This window comes from Fusarium falciforme, chromosome 9 (assembly GCF_026873545.1).
Source record: "Fusarium falciforme chromosome 9, complete sequence".
NCBI lineage: Eukaryota > Fungi > Ascomycota > Sordariomycetes > Hypocreales > Nectriaceae > Fusarium > Fusarium falciforme.
Window position 1 is genome coordinate 1575226 of NC_070552.1, and position 21893 is coordinate 1597118.

Sequence of the window (21893 nt, forward strand, 5' to 3'; positions counted from 1 at the left end):
CCGCTCGTGCGCGCCATCCATGGCAGGTTTCATCGCTTCCCTATGACAGACTGAGAGAACTCGACAGGACAGGACCCAGCGACCCTGACAACCCTGCAGGTCCCCCCCGACGAAACCCTCCGAAGGCGGCATCATGGAGACGAGACCCTCCAGAGAGAATCATCGCGCTTGTGCCCGTGCCTCTGCTCGTGGCTTTGCAAGCCCCTGCTCCTCATGGACGGAGCATGGCTGCCCCAGGATCAAGGAGCTGGGCTGGGGTCTGCGTACACGCAAAACGACGTCGTTGCGACTCAGCCAGGCCATAGCCTCCTGTGGTGGATCACGATGCGCTCGCTACACATCCTTGGCTCATACATGTTCCAAGCTCCTTCTCTCGCCATCAAGTAATAGCCAGGAAAGGCGGTATAGATTTTGCGAGAATTTGAGAAACGCCATGACAGTCCTTGCTCTCCCAGGAACACTGTGACCGGACATGATAAACATGGCATTCCTCCCCAGCGCCACACAACTAGCAAGACAGAGAGCACCACACACACCAAAGTGATTCCCTTTGTCACGCGGCGCCGGCTCATCCCGCGTCAACTTCAAGATCTACTGGCCAGGCGAATTAGCAATGGCGATGCTACTGATAATCGGCCGACGCCCGCACCAGCGCTTTTCTCCATGTCTCTCTGATTTATATCTACGCACTTGATACGGAGTATTGTCTCTCCTTTACCTTTAGACCTCACTAGGCTCCTGGGGTAGACCTGTCGAATAGGCAGGACATGGGTAAGCACGGACGTCCATGCATATCCCTGTGATGACGCCAAAAACCAGGTCCCAGGTGCGCCCAAACACGATATCACCAGCCTACCTCCTCGGACATGACCCTGGGGAATTCAACTCCTCGATCAACAACCTTGACGAATAACCCAAGCTCAGCTGCGCTTGGTGTACGTACTCGGCACAGAACATATGGGATCAAGATAAACTTGCAGTTGGCAGGCAATACGAACACGTCCTCACCATCACCCTGGGCCTCCCACACGCAATACAGGTCATTTGCACTACACCACACTAACACGACAAGCTCCTCGGTTCGGCGATCATTGTCTCTGGCCAAAGATCCCGCACATCTAATCTACCTATGACTGACCACCAACATATCCTTCGGCGGCCGTTCCTGGTTCACGTTTACAGGCGACATCTTGCAAGGGGCAAGACATGTCGAAAACCTCGGGGAATTTTAAGATTTCAAGGTGACATTGACGTATTCTCTCATGCGTTCCTGTCCCAAAGGAGTTATCATCTCCTCGAACTCCCGTTGATCGACAGTGAGACGCGGCGGTGCTTGGAAATCCTCAAGAATGACTACCGAGACGTTTCCATTCCATCGCGGAGTATCGCCTTTTGCCTGAAGGATCTCTTCAATGGTTGTTTCTTGCCTCTCAGCTCGGGCACATGTCGTACAACCACCACCATACCGTCATCCAGCAGGGGCTCCTTGCAGCCCGGTAGTCAAGGCTTTGGGGCCTGCAGGGGTCTTTGCTTCACGGGTCCTCGGCCGGTATTTTCGTCGAGATCATCATGAGGCCATTTATCCGGCCAAGACTGGTTGGTTGGTCTTGTCGTAGCCCATCAGCAATACCGTCAGCTTCGGCCCTTTGTTTACTTCTCATAAACCGCTGATGAATGCTTCAAAAGGCCTCGCGGCGCACGTCCTCTGCGCGTGGAGCTGTTAGCGTCAGGGGCGAGGGCCTCATTGCTGATGGCTCGATAATGCACGGGGCACATCGGCATGGGTTCAAAGGAAGAAGTCAAGGATTGACCACTCTGACCCTTGAGCGGGATGTCGTCTGGTTTCTGGTCCTTGTCACCGTTGGTTCCCCCCACACTTTGATACTACTCTCCACGGGCTTTGAAAAAGGAGGAATATGGTGACTATCTACGGAAACAACGGACGAATACTAGTCCCTTGCTTGTTGGGCCGAGGATATGTCCCTTTCTCAAGTCTGCTCTCACGGGGGCTTCCTGTCCAAGGATTGAAGACCTCCTGTATCGGCCAATGTCCACCACAGGCAGATGTTGGTTCAATGGCAGGAGTCTCAACAAGTATCGAGACCAGACTCGACAGCCTTTCCAACTTGTCTGCTTGTTTCACTCGTTGGTTGCAACCGGAACACAACGGTACAGATACGCGCCGTGGGAGAAAAAGAAAAGAAACCTCGCAGTTCGCTCTTTGACTCTGCTTGTCTCAGCACAACCGCCCCCGCAGATTCCCACCGATTGGAAGTTTGGTATTACAAGAGGCTGCATCGCAGATGCATTGGACTGGAGTCACGGACCGGTGACGGCCGACGTGCTCCACGGTCCTGGAACGATTGATGATGAATCCCACCGAGACAGTCGCTTGGTCCCGTTCATTCACGTAATTGTCGCATTGCATGCCATCTCTCATCGACGATCGCCAACGAGTGTCACTTCTCACGCAGCGCCTATGCACACGCATGCACACATATGGCGTTGCCTTTGACTCTGCCACGTCTTTGCATGTCGGAACGCAAGCCGACCGTGCCTATCTGACCAGCTGGAATTCCAAGGCGAAAATAGCATAGAGCGTCAAGAGAAGAGCTGAGGTTGGACAAGGAAGCTTGGTTGACCTGACCCCTTGCATGAGGCGTCATCACTGGAGAGGATGCAGTGGAAGGTTCTGCATACTGGGTATCCTTCCGGATAGAGACTGCAAAATGCATCAACAAGTGCGCATACCAGCTCAGTCTCCCCACCAGACACCAAGCCTGACGGCAGCGCGGTCCGTTTCATGACCAGTTCTCGCCACCGTCTCAACTATTGCGAGCCGTCGCTACATCAACGTCTCCGACGCTCCCGGCCGATGGAGCAGCTCTCTTTCTTCGTAGGAAGCCCCTGGTCGAGAAGTTCTTGACCGCTTCTCTGAAATGTCTTTGTCCATTTCAACATCATGGTCCGTGACGGGCTAGGGGTTGGACTATCTGGAACCGCGCGGAACCAAGTCGCTCCACCAGCTGGACCTTTCAACCTCTCTGAGGGTGTGGTCCAAGGCGAAGGGGCCTGATGCTCGATCTCTGTTGTGCACAAATGGCGTGCCTTCCCGTGCTGTATCTCGCCATGACCCGCCGGCCCTGGTCCCGGTGCTGTCATGGTATCAGATCATGCAGGTACCGAGTCTGGTACACAAGCAAGCCCGTCTCCGGATCTGCCTATCATGGCATTCTTTGACTATGAGGAGACAAGCTGACGATGGATTGTTGATGGTCACAACTCGGTTCTTGTCACGGCTCGGTTTTTACGTCAGCCGGAGCTGCCCATGCAAGAGTGGTACGCACCATCCATGCCATGCTGAGCCTTGACCCAGCGCTTCCAAGTCGGCTTCTAGATTTCTCGCTACAGTACGTCTCCTCCACAGTCCACACCCTCCTCCACCTCCTGGAAGTCGATCCCCACCTACCAGAGTCGGCAGCGGGCCGCCCTGTATCACGCACGGCACAGTCAAACTCTATGTGGTCACCTCCCTCGATCCCAGGCAACCCTAGCATGTTCGTCTCGATCTGAATGAGGCCGGCCTCGGTGTCCAGGATGCGATCGAACTCCGGCCGGGGTCACACCGACTTGGTCTGGTCGAGCAAGACCATTGCCAATGGTTTGGGATAATATCATACATGCAGCGCATCTCGATACATTACACGCACCACCATGGGCCGCGTGCAATCGAGTGGGCGAACCGCCAAGCTGTGTCTGTTAGACATCATCCAATATGCCGGATCCATAAAGAACTATCACTCCACTTCGTCTTGTCTCTTTTCTCGCATCCGGCCTTGTCCCAGACTACCTATCTGCTGTGCCGTCGCTTGGAACCGTCAAGGTTTACCGGCATAGCCTTTTCTGCGGCCCATAGACTACACCACCACCACCGCACCACACCATCATGTCGGTTGCCTCAACAACAACTGGCCGTATGCAGCACCCAAGTCTTGTTCTTCTGACACGTCTTGCAAACCGGCCAGCCATTGTGAACTGTGGCCTGCTGTATCCGGCAGAAGGGAGAATGTCACTTTCAGCTGAGAAGACAGGGCTTGACTTTAACCGCCCACCACATCACGCCAGACTTGCAGCACCAGCCATCCACACTTCGCCAGAGATAGAATCGCACTCGACGTAACCGACGTCAGCTCGGCTTCTGAGCTGCTGTACGTAACAAAGTGGGATTTCTGCACTAGCCAGTCTACCATAGACAAAGAGACGCTGGATCAAAGCCAACCCCGTCCGTCTCATGAACCAACCCATCGCTCCAACGCCATAAACAACAACAAAAACCAAGAAACAAGAAACCCCTGGTTCTCCCGAGTGATGAATAGATGTCAGCGATGTCGGCACGAAAACGGCGCCCCCCATCCATAGCACCCCATGTACCCGTTCGTCCTTCTAATAACATACTCAAACACCGAGCTGCCATGCCATGCCATGCCATGCCTGCCTCAAGTACTGATCGTTAAGCCAAGTCGGTCAGCCATGGCTAGTCCCCATTTCCACACACGAGTTCTCCAAGAAGAGGAGTTCTAAGCCCTAATCTTCTCCTTCATTGTCTCTCCAACCGTTTTTAGAGTCCCGTTGGAATCGAGACCGTAGTTCAATACTACGTGTCTTATTTGACCAGCTGCATCATATCACCGTTAGCCAAATATCCAAGTAGCACTTGGCCGCGAATATCACTCACATCTTGAGTCGGCCGTCGTCTCCGCAAGACGCCAGCACAAACGGATCCGTCGGATTCCAAGTCACAGCGTTGCATCGAGGATGGTGGCCGGGTAGCCGCTCAACCGGAGCGCCCGTGTTCTTGTGCCAGATCAAGATGTTGCCGTCCTCGCTTCCACTCAGGACAAAACTCTCGTTCGGTCCACCAAAGGAACTCCGGATCAGGAATTGGCCACCGGTGTGGCCAAAGAACTTTTGCACCGAGTTCCGCGTGAAGAGGTCAATGAGTTGCGCCTCTCCATCGCTCTTGTTGACAAGCAGGTGCCGCGAGTCCTCGCTGATGCTGACCGACGTAAGAAGTGCCTTGAGCTCCATATCAAACTCGAGCTCTCGCGTCAAGGCGTTGTAGACATGAATTGTCTGCAGATGATCCACGGCGACAAGCCAGCGGCCATCGGGAGATCCGCATATGTCCTGAACACGATGCTTCTTCCCCCACTCGTACACTTCGTCATCATGCACATTCACGGTCCGCAGGCTGTAGTTGGGATCAAGTGTTCCGAGAACGAATGACCGGTTATTCCGGTCCCAGACACAACCACTTACGGGTTCCTCGAATCGACTGAACTTCTTGATGAGTGTGCCGGTCTAGAAATCAACTGTCAGTATCCCATGCGAGGAAAGGGCCTTTCTTCCAACTACTCACATGGGTGTTCCATAACCGAGCATAGCCATCTCTGCAGCAACACACAATCATGGAGTCGTCCGGGCTGAATGATATGTTTCCAACACCACCCTCGTGGCCACGAAGAACGCTGAGCACGTCGAATGTCTTGGCACTCCATATCATAACGTAGTCACTGCTGCCACAAGCAGCAAGCCTGGTTCCGTCATGTGAGAACTGGACCTGCCAGATCTCTCCGTCGAGATCAGACACCTCCACTGCCACTTCTGTGGGGAAGTTTCGTTTATCACAAAGGTGATCCGAGTATAGTGATGGTGACAACGCCTCAGTATGATACAAACAGGTGTCGATTTGGCTCTGCTTGACTTGTTCAAGGAGGACTGCAAGGCGATTCTCAGGTAACATGACCGAAGGAGATATACATTCTGCGCAAGTCAGTTAGAGTCTAGTGATGCTTAGGAAAGGCAACCCACTGGAAAGCTGCGATAATAGTCGCTTTCGAGACTCGCCACCAGCCCCATCCCACTCTGCCCTTACCATGAGGTCCTCAACAGAACGGCACATGAGCAAGCTTGACAGGAAATGGAGCTTTGCGGTGTCGTGTGAGAGCGGAGTCAGCTCTCCTCGAAGCACTGTGAGAGCCCGGCTGGTGTCCTTCTGCTCCAACAGCTCCAGAAACTTCTGCTGCCTTAGCCAGAACCTCATGGCGTTGCGGTCGGCACCGGCTGCCAGAACTAGCCCATTCCCTTGGCCATCTGCCTCATATGAAGCGCCGGCAAGCAACTCCTCTGCCACGGGCCATGAGCCACTGAGCACGGCAGATCTAAAGCCGGCCACAGTGGGACTCTCGAGCTCATAGCCACTCTCCTGGCTCACATTATCGGCGGCAGCTTGGTATCCCATATCAGATAACGCCTGTATCAACAGCCGGGTCACTTCTTGACGGTCATGACCAAAGTATGTTTGGGGTCGTTGGCTCGGTCTGCCAGCAGCATTGTTCTTGTCCCCGGCTGAACCATTCAGCGCGGCCTTGTGGCCATTAGTCACTCCTGTAGAAGCCGACTGCTGGGGCTGCGGAGCGGTCGAGCCGTTGGAGAATCCTAGGGAAGCGCCATTGTGCGGATCAAGTGTATCACTCGCGCCCATCCTGTCGTTGCCTCGTCTTCGTTTAGAAGGGGGCTCGGCAATAGTGTCGTAGACGCCCTCAGACTCGAGACAAGAGTCAGTCTGGAGGTCCAGAAGAGGGTCGAAAGACGGCGATCGTGGGCGTCGTCCGAGGATCTGAGGCGGCACGGGACTCGAGAGCCTGTCAAGGCCAGCAACGGAAGAACCTATATTCGCAATGCCGGTTGGGGATCGACTCGGGTGGTGTGTGTTGTCGCCGTGGAGGGCGTTGAAGCTATAATCTGTGGTAATGTTGGGGATTTGGGCAGAGATGTCAGTGCTGGAAGAGATCGAGGGGAGTTGCGGCGTGTGTGGGTGGTCGGAGGTGTGATCGGGGAGACTGGGGCGTGAGGGCTCGCCGGAGGAGTCCAGGACGGCCTCTCCGCGGCAGGAGACCGCGGTAAGAAAAGCTGGGGTTAACGAGAAGCTGACCGTTGGTCAGAAGAATGCGGCATCCGAGTGAAAGGGTGGTAGAGGCGTAAAGCTGGCTCGGGACCAGCTGCGAACGATGATGTGTGGAGTCGTGATTGCAGTTGGAAGCGGGAGGTGGAGGTGGCGGCGCTCAAGCTGAAGGAGGGATCCGGCCGCATGTGACGGATGAGGCGTGTGAGAAATACGGGGTCGTCCGAGGAACAAGACAAAGACGAGAGGGAGAAGAAGCCTTTCTTAGATAGCTGGAGAGTGAGCTGAGAGTTCACAGCTAAGGTAGGTATGATGCCAGGTGGTTGTCGGGGCGAGGTTGTCCAGTCCGTGCAGCTTCCGTGGATGGGGTTGCATGGACGATGAGGTGCGCCTTCTGGGGCCTGAGGTGTCGTGAGGTCACCTCATTAGAGGAGGCTTGTCGCTAACAGGCGCTTGCTGGGGCGTTTCTGGGGGCCGACAGTGACGATCCAGTAGCGTCTTGGGGGCCCGGGGCCTCAGGGCTACCTATTTGGGGGGGGCCACCTACTTTAATCGTCACACGACGAGATTCTTGTCCAATGCAGCAACTCTGGATTGGGTATTATGCAGGTATGAGCTGTGGATGCCTGCGTAGGGTGATTATCTTGAGCGAAGATCTGGCATGGATAGGTTTAATGCCTCGGGTAAACTTGCTACAGTACAACTTGTGATGAATGGCCCTCAGTTGGCCAGTCGCCTACCCTGGAGCAAGGCATCACAGCCACTGGACCCTGCTTTTTCTAGAGGTTCCTCACCTGTCTTGATAAATGTCCTGCAAGTAACAACTGTAGGTATGCCTTCACTCTTATGGGCCGATGTGTTTGTCCTATAAGTAGCGATTTGTCTAGGAATGCATATCCAGTCTGTGCCATGCGCGATGTTGCATCCTCACCAAAATCGTTTGCTGGGTGTTATCAGATGCGAGCGATAACGCGGCAGCGCATTTCGTCATCCATTTGGGACCATGCCGGCATTCCATCCTGTGTCAATCTAGGTACGGAGTTAGAAGATGATTCTCTTTTGATCGGGCATTTTGTTCACCCTTATAAACTGCCAGCCAGGCGGCATATCTTAACAGACAGGGGCCAAGGTACGGGCAATGACCCAACCAAATCCGGTCTTAATATCGATGACCTCAGACACTCTCACCAACCACGCTGGTATTCTGTGTCATATCCCAATCTGCTCGAAAATCTTCGTAGACACGAAAAAGGAGAGACGAAATATTTGGCCGTGAGATCTACGCGAGCTCTTATAGCGATCTTCAGCACCAAAGTGCAGACTTCACACAACCAGCAAGTTTTGACCCCCCATCGCGGCTTCCTCATCTTTATCCCAACTGTGGCCAGGACTTCAGCTTGACGCAAGTGCCAATACTGTATCGACGACCCTAGGAACTAGATGAAATACGATGGCTACGACAAAGTTCTAATAGTCATTGTGGGAAGGAGGCTATATGTGTTGCCTTGCCACGAGAATACTATCTACCCTGCTCGTACTGTTACATACGACTTTTCACCAAGATGAACTTGAACAACCGCATTCAGTAGTCATCTTAATGAGAATGGTTCTTCCCATACAACCAATGCCTGACCAATGGGCACAATTCTGAGGCAAAGATCAGACACCTGGTTCCAAAACACATCCAGAAGAGGCACGTGGGTGTTGACCTCAACAATGTTGTGTCCCCCTTGGTGATTGAAAAGCTCCGTGAAGGATTCTGTGCCTTAGTTGGCGGTGTCATAACACACAAATGCTTTGCATCATGGAAAACTGCCTTGCCCCAATGCTGATCACAACAAGGCTAGAGGTCGACATGAAAAAGGTGGCGTATCGGGATAGATGTAGGGGTCACCACTAAACAGATATGCTAGCCCGAATTGCACATTCCCAATCAACCAGCGATGCATATATTACACGGCCAAGTTTTTATAGTCCATGGGTTTGAAGATTATGCGTCCTTTCGGTCGAAGAGGGCTATGCCTGGAGCTCCTGAAGGATGGACTACCATACGAAGAAGCGACTGACCAGAGCCTGATAGAGAATGATGAAGACTGGGCGAGCACGGCAACTTCGACAAGGACTCATTACCTGGGGAGGCAAACTCTTAAAAGAGCAAATATCTACAAGAGCTCAAATGTCATGAAGCTTTGATGAGTCTTGTCCTTGCTCCCCACATCGACAATATGGGATTCTGGCAACCGATGATGAGGCGAGCTGCCCCCTGACTCGATGTTCAGGATCTCTAAATCGAGATTTCAAGGACTGCGAGAAATATCCTTTAAGTGGAAGCTGCACGAACACCAATATCACTACATGAACTGGTGAGTTTCGACCTGGATAAGCTCTGCTCTGGAGGGGACTTGGTCAACCAAGCCAGAGACGAGTCATCTTTCGTTCTAAATACTTCATCTGCTGTTCTTCTAGACATGCTTAGTACTCGGAGAGAGATGACATATGCTCGCCTACCCAAGTAGTTGGTTTCTTGTATAACTACTGACTGTCGCATGCCTCGTCGTATTCGGCCCATGCAGTTGGCGGGTTCCCTTGTGACCCACCAACTCTCTCGCGCATGATGCTCCCCTCAACGCCATGAACCTGCGTTCGCCCTAATTGATAAGGATAGCCTGACCCCTGAACGGTTAGTTTGATAACTCACTTGGCTGTCATATTCCTGATTGGCTTCCAATATGGGTCATGCCAAGGTCTTTGACTTTCGGCGGTGAGCATCTCCATGTCTCTGATTTCGCTTACATGTTCATATACACTCTAGCAATTCTGTTTATTCTCGTGGTTAACGCTACATAAGAGCACGAAATTCGTACTCGATAAGTAGATATTGATATTGCTGCGATACTTGAGCTCGGCTATTCCTGTCTTATCGGTATCACTCACGAGCGAGATTAATCCTCTGGCCTCTAATGACTCGCCATGAAAGTGGTTCCCGCCTCAAAGTATCGAGGCCTCCAGCAAGACAAAACAACTGACAGACATGTCTCGCAAGGCCTCGTCATTGCCGTCGTCTCTGTGGCACCTCGACTGGAGGCATCCATATTCTTCTCTCAGGAACGCATCACGCGGTGACGTTTACTGCCCAGGCTGCAGAATTATTCCCCTCCAACCCTTCTGATTCAAGCCACAGCTGGATGAAGCTGGTACCAAAGCAATGTCACGTGCCTGCCACGCTTGTCAGGGAAAAAGCTAGACCCCTGCTAGCCACCAGGCAGGAACGATCGATTGGGCAAGGCTGCTGCGCCACTCTGTGGCTCGAAGGGGACGTAATGACGGCCCAGCCAGGGCAGCAGCACCGGCAGCGGGCGGCGCAACCTTAGGGCCCTTGGGCTTAGGCTCGTGAATTCGGTGTCGTCTTCTTGGTCCCTCCTTATTCTATCCAGCATCACCACGCATTTTCCATATTTCACGGCCTTTGCCCGCCAAAGACAGTTTTCTATCCAGTTCATCACAGTCTGCTCCACCTGAGTCAGCCTTGGAATCGCCGAGACCACACCGATTCGATTCCCCTATAGTCGTGTTTGCGCAACCTACGCTCCAGGAGCCCTCCACCCCGACCGCTTACCGAAAGTCAACCACTACTCCCCTCCACCCTCCGTCACCGTCTTCGTCACCGTCGATCCGACTTGATCCTGCACATATCCTACGCATATAGGAGTCAGAATCATAGTACACAACATGAGCGGCAACCTCTCTACGCCGGGCGGCATCTCAGATCCCGCTCTGATCCAGTGAGCCCCCCCGCTACGCTAACCCCTCGGTGGCCGTGGATTGCCTCTAACCTCGCACCTTCAGGCTCGTCAACAAGCTTCAAGATGTATTTGCGACCGTTGGCGTCAACAACCCCATCGACTTGCCCCAGATCGCCGTCGTGGGCAGTCAGTCAAGTGGAAAGAGTTCAGTACTGGAGAACATCGTCGGTCGAGACTTGTGAGTTGCCCATACCGCCTCTGCCGTGCTGTGCTGCGAGTTGCTTGGAGACTGACAGCTATCCTAGCTTGCCCCGAGGTTCCGGTATCGTGACCCGACGACCTCTCGTCCTTCAGCTTATCAACCGCCCTGCGCAATCCAACGGTGTCAAGGCCGATGACATCGACACATCCAACGACAAGGCAGCGAACGCCGACGAGTGGGGAGAGTTCCTCCACGTCCCTGGTCAAAAGTTCTACGACTTCACTAAGATTCGAGACGAGATCAACCGGGAAACAGAGGCCAAGGTTGGACGGAATGCCGGCATCTCTCCAGCTCCCATCAACCTGCGCATCTACTCTCCCAATGTCCTCACCTTGACATTGGTCGATCTGCCAGGTTTGACCAAGGTGCCCGTTGGCGACCAGCCCCGCGATATCGAGCGACAGATCCGAGAGATGGTGCTCAAGCATATTGGAAAGTCGAACGCCATCATCCTTGCAGTTACCGCTGCCAACCAAGATTTGGCCAATTCCGATGGTCTGAAGCTTGCGCGAGAGGTCGACCCCGAGGGCCAACGGACCATTGGTGTCCTCACCAAGGTCGATCTGATGGACGAGGGAACCGACGTTATTGACATTCTGTCGAACCGTGTCATTCCTCTCCGACTAGGCTACGTCCCCGTGGTCAACCGAGGCCAGCGCGACATTGACAACAAGAAGGCCATCAACCAGGCGCTGGAGGCCGAGAAGAACTTTTTTGAGAACCACAAGGCCTATCGTAACAAGAGCTCATACTGCGGAACTCCTTACCTGGCCCGCAAGCTGAACCTCATCCTCATGATGCACATCAAGCAGACGCTGCCTGATATCAAGGCCCGCATCACCAGCTCTCTGCAGAAGTATACGGCCGAGCTGGAGAGTCTTGGCCCCTCGATGCTTGGCAACACCTCCAACATCGTTCTCAACATCATCACCGAGTTTACCAACGAGTGGCGAACAGTTCTGGATGGTAACAACACTGAGCTGTCCAGCACCGAGCTTTCTGGTGGTGCCCGTATCAGCTTCGTCTTCCACGAGCTCTACTCCAACGGTGTCAAGGCCATCGACCCCTTTGATGTGGTCAAGGATGTTGATATCCGTACCATTCTGTACAACTCTTCCGGTTCTTCTCCGGCACTCTTCGTTGGCACTACCGCTTTTGAGTTGATTGTGAAGCAGCAGATCAAGCGCCTGGAGGACCCCAGCTTGAAGTGTGTCTCGCTCGTCTACGACGAGTTGGTGCGCATCCTGTCGCAGCTTCTCGCCAAGCAGCTGTACCGCCGTTACCCTTCGCTCAAGGAGAAGATGCACGGCGTTGTCATCGCCTTCTTCAAGAAGGCCATGGAGCCCACCAACAAGCTGGTCCGAGATCTGGTCTCGATGGAGTCGGTTTACATCAACACTGGTCACCCTGACTTCTTGAACGGCCACCGCGTAAGTTAATTCTTGACACGACTATCCGAGAACGTCGCTGACCCAAATTTATAGGCAATGGCTATGGTCAATGAGCGATACAACCCTTCCAAGCCTGTCCAGGTTGACCCCAAGACTGGCAAGCCCCTGGCTTCTACTCCTCGCGCCGCCAGTCCAACAGTTCCTGAGCCCGAGTCATCTGGAAATTCTGGCTTCTTTGGCAGTTTCTTCGCAGCCAAGAACAAGAAGAAGGCCGCCGCCATGGAGGCTCCTCCACCAACCCTCAAGGCTTCTGGCACCCTGTCGGAGCGGGAGAACATTGAGGTTGAGGTTATCAGTACGTGATGAGACAAGACCGCTTCCGTGTGAATGTAGTTACTAATTCATCGACAGAGCTGCTGATTTCGTCCTACTACAACATTGTCAAGCGGACCATGATCGATATGGTCCCCAAGGCCATCATGCTTAACCTTGTCCAGTAAGTAACTCGGCAACTGGCCTCTACATGGTCTAACCACATTCATAGATTCACCAAAGATGAGATGCAACGGGAGCTGCTGGAGAACATGTACCGAACTGACACACTGGATGAGTTGCTGAAGGAGAGCGACTTCACCATCCGGAGAAGGAAAGAGTGCCAGCAGATGGTCGAGTCTCTATCCAAGGCCAGCGAGATTGTCAGCCAAGTCCAGTAATGCCACCACTCATGAACGAGGCTACTCATCTATTCGCTTCTCGATCCGGCGTCACCCTCAGACTGTATCCCTCAACGCACACACCCTCCTCCATAAACCGCACGCTCCAAGGGGATCACCGCACAGCAGTCGTTCTCTAAACCCTACCCCCCCCTTTTTTACGACGTCCCGAGCATCACTTTTATTTTTCGATACCACGACATTTCAGAAGGAGACCTAGAGTAGACTGCTTAATGACTTATATTGGGGTGCATGGCTTCCTGGACCATGTATGCAACACGGCAGATGGGGTTTGGAGGCGAGGTTGGTTGCTGTGAGGGTTATCAAGGAGCAGGAGTACATGGGGGATTTGCGTTGGCCGGAGTGCGACGGTTTTGTCTTGGCCTCTTAGCTGCTAATGTTATTACTATGCCTGATGACTGGTCAGCAGAGTGACGAGATGTAGGTAGAATATATAATCATTTCCCCTATATTTGGCTGTGTGTCATCCATGTGCCGTTACCAAGAATCATCATAGTTTTGATGTTTCCTTCAGCACCAATCCTCCCTCATGTAGCTCATACTCCCTCCCACTCTCCCATCCCATCCACCCTCTCAGAGTGTCCTCGCCTCCCTCTCCCGGTGTGACGAACTTTGGTGCATAGCCTTCCCCTGGAACCCCTGGGCCCTGCCCAAACTTTGCCGCATCCGTATGCCCAGCTCCTTCTTTGACAGCAAGACAGGGCGTATCTCGTAGCGTCACCGCTGGCCGTTGATCACCCTCACGCTTGGGATCTGACTCCAGTTCGCTGTTCTCCAACACAGGAGTGCAACATGCATCTGTGCCGTCAAATATAACCTCCCACTCCGCGCGGCTCTTGGTCTTAAACCTTTCTCTCATCAGCCTTTCAAGTTCGGGCCAGAGACTCGTGTCGTGTCGCTTCGACTCCCATCCTTGGCCTGTGAGATCCAACCCCTTGACCAGAGCCGCAAAGAACTGCGGCTCCAAAGCTCCAACTGACATGTACTTGCCGTCTGAAGTCTCATATGTATCGTACCAGGGACAACCTCCGTCGAGTAGATTTCTCCCACGACCCCGTCCCCCCAGTGGCGTCTTGAGCGCCATCCTAGGAAAGGTTGCCAGATAAGCACTTCCATCAACCATGTTTGCCTCGACAACTTGACCACGTCCCGAAGAATGCCTTGCGATAATAGCCATTAATACTCCTTGGAACAGCACTGCGCCGCCGCCGGCAAAGTCGGCCAGGATGTTCCACGGCGGATGTGGCTTCTCCCCCTCGCGACCTAGCATTCCCAGAACGCCCGACACGGCGAGATAGTTGATGTCGTGGCCGGCCATGAGGGCATACTTTCCATCCCGACGAAACCCCGTCATGCGGCCATAGATCAACTTCGGGTTCAGGGCGCAGAGCTCATCAGGTCCGAGACCGAGCTTCTCAAGAACACCTGGGCGGAAAGGGTCAATGATCACGTCGGCCTGTGAAGCGAGGCGCTTAATGAGGGCGACGCCACGCGGGGACTTGAGGTCCACCGTGATGGAGGCCTTGTGCCGGGCGAGCATGTCCTCCGTCGGGACGGCGCGGGCTGACGTGCCCTGAGCCCTGTCGATGCGGAGGACTGAGGCGCCTCCGTCGGCGAGGAGCATGCCGGCAAAGGGGCCTTGGGGATGTTAGTTGATTACTGAGTTGATGGTGCCTTTGGTAAACTTACCTGGGGCGAGGCCGGCAAACTCCAGGACCTTGATGCCGTGTAGAGGAGTAGGGCCAGCCATGTTGAAAGTGAACAGACTAAAGTTGAATGGGTGATATCAATCAAGTCACCAAATCAATTAACATTCAGCATTCACCCTCATATAATCATCAATGGATTATATGTCCAGGTCTCCACAAACGCCGTGTCATCTTCGACATATGAAGTTATCCCCCGCGATCGATGCCATCACAAGCCGAGGTCCCACGGTCCGTTGATAGCTCCGGGGCCTGGTGAGCAACCCACGGGCCGGGGATACCAAAAAGAGAAAGAGTTGCTCCTTCCAAAGGTGGGGCCCTCTTCGACGGCGCCCTAAAAAATAATGCGGGGTTTTGTACCAGCCCCCCTGAAGCAAGCCGAAAATTAGGGAACCACGGAACCCACTGAAACGGATCCCCTGGTAAACCTGACGACATGCCGTCTTGCTAGGGGGATGGATGAGCAAGGGCTTTGGGGGTGTGGATGGGTTGGGGGAAAAGAAAAGAAAGGATGGAAGGATGGAAGCTTTTGCATGTGAAGTTTTGATGCCACTTGTAACCACCAATATCCGCATCTAGCCAAGACTCTTCAATATATCCGCCATCTCATGTTTTGTCAACATCAGACTCTCAACACTGCAAATGCACTTGCTATTACGCCAAGCGAGTTTTCCTGCTGCATCTCTCGGCCAACGACCGATCTAGAACATCCAAAGGAAAAAAGAACCTCATGATTTTCTGCCCCCTTTATTGGGCATCCTTAACCCCCAACGCCGTATTACACCTTCAACACTACCCTCCCAACAGCCATCAACACCAGGCCGAGATATTACGTACAATCCACGGTGAAATCGTCACTTCACCGAGGAGAAAGGTCAAACGCCCCCGACAAGGCTGAGAGAAGCACACCACACACCGTAAGTCCCCGCTCTCGGTCAAGGATTGGTGAGTCTCACCTCACCATATACCCCGGGCTCCGGAAACCACGGTAGATATCACGAGATGGTGGTGTTAGAATTGCTGACGTGCCCCCTCCCCCCTTCACCGAGATGCCGCCCTGGTAGATGGGTTGCGGCTGAGTTTTTTGTTGCATTCACACCTTGAAAGCTACAAGGGACCCAGGCATGCGACATGAGATTTGCCATCCCGAGATCCAACCAACAAACATGCTGGTTCCCCCAACCCAACCTCACCCTTAGAGATAATCTCTAGATTTTCTCATAGCACGTATCAACTAGAGATCTCTGCATCAACACAAAATGCTTTTTCGACAAGGTGATGAAGTCTAAACAAGCTTAGATTTAACCCGGACTATCCTTAGGGTTTACTTTAGACTAGGTTTTAGGCTGCCTATATAGGCAACTATGAACCATGTCAAAGGGGATGAAGCATGTTCACAATTCAAAACAAACAATCTTTAGAAAAATGGTACGTCTTTCATTCTTCGTACTATCATGGGCTAAAAAGGGGGAATAAGCGAATTGTAACAGACCCAAAATCATGTCTATCAAAAAACCAGACCAAGTAAAACAGGGGATTCCCTTCTTGAAACCCCGCCAACGCCCTACGCAAATGCATGCCCGAGACAGTTCCCAAGAACAAGAAACCTACAGAAGCTAGGCGTAGTGTAGTGTAGTCCAACACCGTTCCCGTGCAGATTAAAAAAGTCAAAAACTGGGTGGGAGAGGAGTTGATGAGAGGTCCAGAAAACCTTTGGTGAGGCCGGCTCGGGTATGTTGGTCTTTCTGTTTGGTCTCAAGGAATCTCTCTCAGCGGCTCTCGCTCTCGTCTCCGCTCTCTTTTAAACCTTGCATTTAGAACCAGTCACCCTGGTCGTGCATGGCCTCGGCGACCTTGATGAAGCCGGCGATGTTGCTGCCAGCGATCAAGCTGGGGAGCTCGCCCTCCTTGGCCTCGACGTACTTCTGGGCGGTCTCGAGACCGGCGAAGAAGGCGTCCTTCATGATGAGCTTGAGGCGCTCGTCGACCTGCTCCGAAGTCCACTGGATGCGCTGGCTGTTCTGGGCCATCTCAAGACCGGAGACGGCGACACCACCACAGTTGGAGGCCTTGCCGGGAGCGTACCAGATAGCCTGAGCGCCGTTGGCCTTGCGGTGGGCCTCGAAGACGTCGATGGCAGCAGCAGTGCAGCCCATGTTGGAACCCTCAGCGACGATGAAAGCACCGGCCTCAACCAGAGCCTGAGCCTCCTCGGGGCTGACCTCGTTCTGGGTGGCGCAAGGAAGGGCAATGTCGACCTTGCCAACGTGGACCCAAGGGCGGGCACCCTCGATCCAGGTGAACTGACCCTCGTGCTCAAAGGTAGTCAGGGCCTGGTGCTTAATCTTGAGAGCAGCAATGTTGTGGATCTGCTCAGGGGTGAAAGAACCCTCCTTGGCGATGAGAGCACCGCGAGAGTCGGAGAGGGAAACGACAGTGCCGCCGAGCTCGATGACCTTGAGAGCGGCGTACTGGGCGACGTTACCGGAACCGGAGATGGCGACGCGCTTGCCCTCGAAAGTGCCACGGTTGGCGTGCTCAAGCATGTGGTTGACGTAGTAGATGAGACCGTAGCCGGTAGCCTCAGGGCGGATCAAGCTGCCACCCCAGGTAAGACCCTTACCGGTGAGGACACCCTCCCAGCGGTTGCGGAGCCTGCGGTAGGCACCGAACAGGTAGCCAATCTCTCGGCCACCGACACCAATATCACCAGCGGGAACATCAGTCTCGCCACCAATGTGCTTGGACAGCTCGGTCATGAAGGCCTGGCAGAATCGTCGGATCTCAGCATCAGACTTGCCCTTGGGGTCGAAGTCGGCACCACCCTTGCCACCACCCATGTTAACTAGGAAGGTTGTTAGCAACTTTGTCTTTGGCTCGGCGCCATCTAGGAAGCCTCCGTCGCCCCGCTGTATATGCAGGAACGTTGCAGGTTGCCTAGATAAGCGCAAAGGTTGGTTACTCACGGCCAGTCAGGGCATTCTTGAATGTCTGCTCGAAACCGAGGAACTTGAGGCTGAAGGGAGTGTCAGTAAACGATGCAGCCAAGGAAGCCCGGCGATGATCAACTTACATGGACAGGTTGACCGAGGGGTGGAATCGAAGACCACCCTTGTAGGGGCCAAGAGCACCGTTGTACTGCACACGGTAACCACGGTTGACCTGGAGGTTGCCCTGGTCGTCGTTCCAGGTGACACGGAACTGGATGACACGCTCGGGGATGGCGGCGACAGCGAGGGCGGTGCGGTACTCGGGGTGTTGGGTGAAGAGGGAGCTGCCCTCAAGGGCAGAGGCAAGCTCTGTATGGATGATTAGGACTGATAGTGATAGGATAGTGTTAGGAATGCTTACCGTGGTAAGCCTGCTCGAACTCAGGCTCGGAGGGAAGGTGAGACATGGTGTTCAGCTGCATTTGCGTTGTGTGAAGAAGTGTTGAATAAGTGGTGGAGGTCGGCTTTAAAGTCGAGTCGTGATGGAAGGTTCAAAGATGGCGGGAGGTGATCGAGATAAGAACCAAGAAGCTGTCTGATGCCGGAGCTGGAGATGGAGAGTAAGAAGGTTCGACTGGAGGAGGATGGGAGTCGAGGTTTATATGCTCGGAGAGGACAACGGATGGGGAGAGATCTCCAAGCCTCCCTCCTGTTGTCGATGGCTCCATGGGGCTCCATCCCAACCCGCAAGCCCCAAGCCGCATCCGCATCCGATTAACCTCTGGAGAGGCATACGACATGCGACAAGGAAGCTTACTCTGCCAACGGCGAGCCCTGACTGGATTGGATAGGATAGGATAGTCAGTGACAGAAAAAAACTCACTCCACACCTGCGTTCCGCAAGACAAAGTGCCATTACTGTATCCCATCTCGTTGTGTGGCGCTCCTAATCTCTGGGCTCTGTCTTGTTCCCGATAAACCCCAGAGACACACCCCCCTTCGCCTCCCGGGGTCTTCCCCCGTACTCGGCCCTCCACTCCCTGGGTTGACGTGCCCTCGGTCGGCGTCGTCTGGTCTGGTTGCGGCCCAGGCCATAGAGGGCATGGATAGGCGGACGGGATGTGAAGGGAACCAAACAGACCACTTTGCTGTTGGCGGTGACATGAAAGCTTCAGGTCAGCGAGAGAGAATTGGCAAGTGCGCCATGGTTCGGCCCTGCAGTCCGGGCCCTCTTCTGGACCCTGCCCACGCTGCGGTAGAAAAAAAAAAGTCGTGCCTAACTCGGGCATTGCAGCCATGCACCATCCATGGCAGGTACGCTAGACTGTCTCGGTATGAGTTACTTTGCTACCTTACCCAGCTCCTGGGTGGAAGGAGCGCTTCATCGTTGTGTTGGGGGCGTGCCTGGCTGGGGGTGGGCGTGGTAGAAAACCCCACCAAACTTTGGGCAACCTTTACTTCCAGGTTGCGTTTGTGCTCATCTTTGCTTCTCGGCCGCCGCCATCGCAATTCTGCATCGCTCCTGCTTGCTCCGAACCTCGCTCGGAAACGTTGGTCCAGCCCTCCTGCCTGTCCGTTGTCAATCTCTGCTCCATGAAACAGGGACAATGTGCGTACAGTTGGCAGACAAGAAGTCGTGGAAGGTACAGACGGTACTGTAAGCACAGCAGCTGGAGCCGCAGCTCCGAGTCGTATCACTTCTCATCCGGACCATCCCTTCGAAAGCGATGATCCCAGCATCCAACATTGTCGCTCAAGACAGTATCTGGCCCTCCGCGAGGCTCTGGCCATTCATTCATCATGATCCGTTTCTCATTAGCCAACGTTCATTATCCCAGCTAATATCAAGATCCCCGTCCATGGGATGGCAACTGGCTCCTAGCCCCTTCTCCACCCTTGCGTGCACTCCACGCTTGCCGCTGCCGCGCTGCTGCTCGCGTGGTGGGGGTATGCACATCTTATCGCCGCCTCTTGGGTCATTGAAATCATCGTCATCAATCATCGATACTGATACACTTCAGCTGGGTCTGGCTCTGGCTCTGGCGCACGTATGAGCTGGGCTGACGCTCTTCCTGCTTCTGTTCTGGGGAAGAGAAGTTGTCCCCTCAGCCAACAAACACCCCACACTACTCCAGATCATCACGACATCCCGCGTTCGAGGCTCTCAGTAGCGAGTGAATCTCAGCATGCCCCTGGTCGTTCTCCCCAAGTGCATCGACCATCTACCTGTCTGCCCGTCGTTGAGGGCTTACAGGCATCTACCTCACACAACCTCGTCTCCCGCCGCCACAACAGCCGCCCAAGACACGCCAGCCTCCATCAAACCCGAACAAGAGCGCAGACTCAGCATGGGGATGAGTCCCGGGGATCAAACCCGACAAGCCCCAAATCAACAATCCATTACCAATTCTCAACCCAAACTTTGACTGAACAGCCCAGAAAGGAAATAAAATATATGTGCTACCGAATCAGAGGCCGCACAGCACGCGGGAATCCCGTCTGCGTCTGCATCTGCTACTGCTACCCTGGCCCCCCGGCTCCCATGCGAACCTGCAGTAACTGATGTCGCTGTGCGGACCCTGACGTGCCACTGGGGAAACCCGCCTTCTTTGGGACCTACCGAGTAAGGTCTCCATGTGTGCCTTGATGCACGGATACCGCGCATCGAATCATGTCCGGCCTCGGCCAGATTCCACCGACGTCGTTAGTATTACGATGCCTCACCTTAGCCTGCCAAGCTCGGCGACCGCCTCCATCTTCCCGCAGACAGCGAAACCCCCGGGCAACTCAAGCATCCCAAGCCTCACGGCCCTAGCTCCGTGGCCCCATCGACGCGCATTCTAGGCACTCCTCTCCAGACCCTTAGACCAGATACTATCAGAGCCCGCTCATTGGCCGCCTTGCCAACTGGTTTGAAGAATCAATTGCCATCAACCTTAACAGCCAACCAATGGCAGCTGCCTTTGGCGCTCTCTTTGACCTATAACGGCAAAGACAACGATCAAAGACCTCAAAACTCGATACAGCAAGGCAGGCCACCAGATGCTACCGAAGCCTTCCCGAACAACGGATTGGTCCGTTTCGATTCATGCCTGCTGGGCACAACCCGCCGCCGTGACCGGCCTTTTTTCGCCTCTCCTCTCATCCCCCTCAGCGGGGTGCCAGGATGAAATGAATCCGGGGGAGAGACCAAGACCCTGCTCTCCGACTCTGACCCTGACGCTTGCGACGCTCTCTCATCCGTGACTCGTTGCCGTAACAGTCATGAATAGTTGTCAATTGTCAACGTTATTCCCCGGTCCGATTAGAGTCCGCACGCTACGTTTCACCTCCGGCGCTTTCTTCCGTCCTCTTGGGCGATGTGCAGCGTGAGGCGATGCCACCTTTAGGCGGCTCTATCTCGCTCCCAATGCTAGTTCGTCGGCCGAGGCTAAAGCACGGCTGGCCACCGTTTCCGTTCTCGCAGCTCCGTTGGAGCGCTCGTCCGGACATTGAAGTCCACAGAGGAAAGAATCTGCGCTACGGTAGATAATCGGCCGACAACTTTTTCACTCTTTTTTTCAGCGCCCTCCAACGATTTCAGCTTGTGATTATCGATGTGCCACCCTCACCCTCGCAGCATCTCGTTGTTCTCGCCTAAAGCCCTCGGATCTCCTCCGGGTGTTAGTCGACACCCCGGACTTGACAGCCGACCACCAGGGCATCGGCAATCCCCCGATTCCGCAAATTCGACCACCATCATGAATCCGTTTTTCCCATGGATCTCGCTCTTTCTCTTTTACCCAGACCACCCTTCGGATGTCTCGCATCCCATCCCCGAACCCCCATCACTGCATCTCACCCACCATCTTACACGCCCCCCCTGGGCTCTCATCCTTGACAGGCCCTGAGGCCCTTGCGCACCCTGGGGCTCTGGAAAATAATCCCGGCTAAATCCCTGATTCCGACTCTTTCCGTCTTGTTCCTCTGTTTTCCGAGATATTCTCGTCTCTCGAAACGGTGCCTCATTTGCTCTGCGTTTATACCGCCTCACGCTTCACCGTCGGTCTGCCCACGGCCGGGGTCTCCTCTCCCGAGTTCAGACCGTCATGTCTTTTGTGTCCGACCACTCGAGACGCCGCATCGACACCCCAGAGGCCTCGACCGGCGATCTTTCAAGGGAA

At 54.2% G+C, this 21893-nt stretch overlaps 3 protein-coding genes and 1 pseudogene across 4 annotated transcripts, besides 1 other annotated feature; 1 reads left to right on the plus strand and 3 right to left on the minus strand.

The window, feature by feature from the left end:
- Positions 1-4584: 4584 nt before the first annotated feature.
- On the minus strand, positions 4585-6988 carry NCS54_01137000 (annotated as a pseudogene). The gene is made up of 4 exons: positions 5872-6988; positions 5420-5823; positions 4736-5361; positions 4585-4675 (listed from the first exon to the last, which is right to left on the minus strand).
- Positions 4585-6988: a sequence feature.
- Positions 6989-10693: 3705 nt separating this feature from the next.
- On the plus strand, positions 10694-13073 carry NCS54_01137100 (Vacuolar protein sorting-associated protein 1; the record flags this gene model as incomplete). The annotated part of the gene is made up of 6 exons (XM_053156649.1): positions 10694-10746; positions 10811-10945; positions 11013-12399; positions 12454-12715; positions 12772-12856; positions 12905-13073. 6 exons carry the CDS (start codon positions 10694-10696, stop codon positions 13071-13073), a joined length of 2091 nt encoding a protein of 696 aa, XP_053012624.1.
- A 511-nt stretch (positions 13074-13584) lies between these two features.
- NCS54_01137200 (Hypothetical protein) lies at positions 13585-14844 on the minus strand (the record flags this gene model as incomplete). The annotated part of the gene is made up of 2 exons (XM_053156650.1): positions 13585-14732; positions 14784-14844. The coding sequence occupies 2 exons, from the start codon at positions 14842-14844 to the stop codon at positions 13585-13587; spliced, it is 1209 nt and encodes a 402-aa protein (XP_053012625.1).
- A 1770-nt stretch (positions 14845-16614) lies between these two features.
- NCS54_01137300 (Glutamate dehydrogenase) lies at positions 16615-18212 on the minus strand (the record flags this gene model as incomplete). The annotated part of the gene is made up of 4 exons (XM_053156651.1): positions 16615-17645; positions 17767-17816; positions 17874-18099; positions 18152-18212. 4 exons carry the CDS (start codon positions 18210-18212, stop codon positions 16615-16617), a joined length of 1368 nt encoding a protein of 455 aa, XP_053012626.1.
- Positions 18213-21893: the final 3681 nt, after the last annotated feature.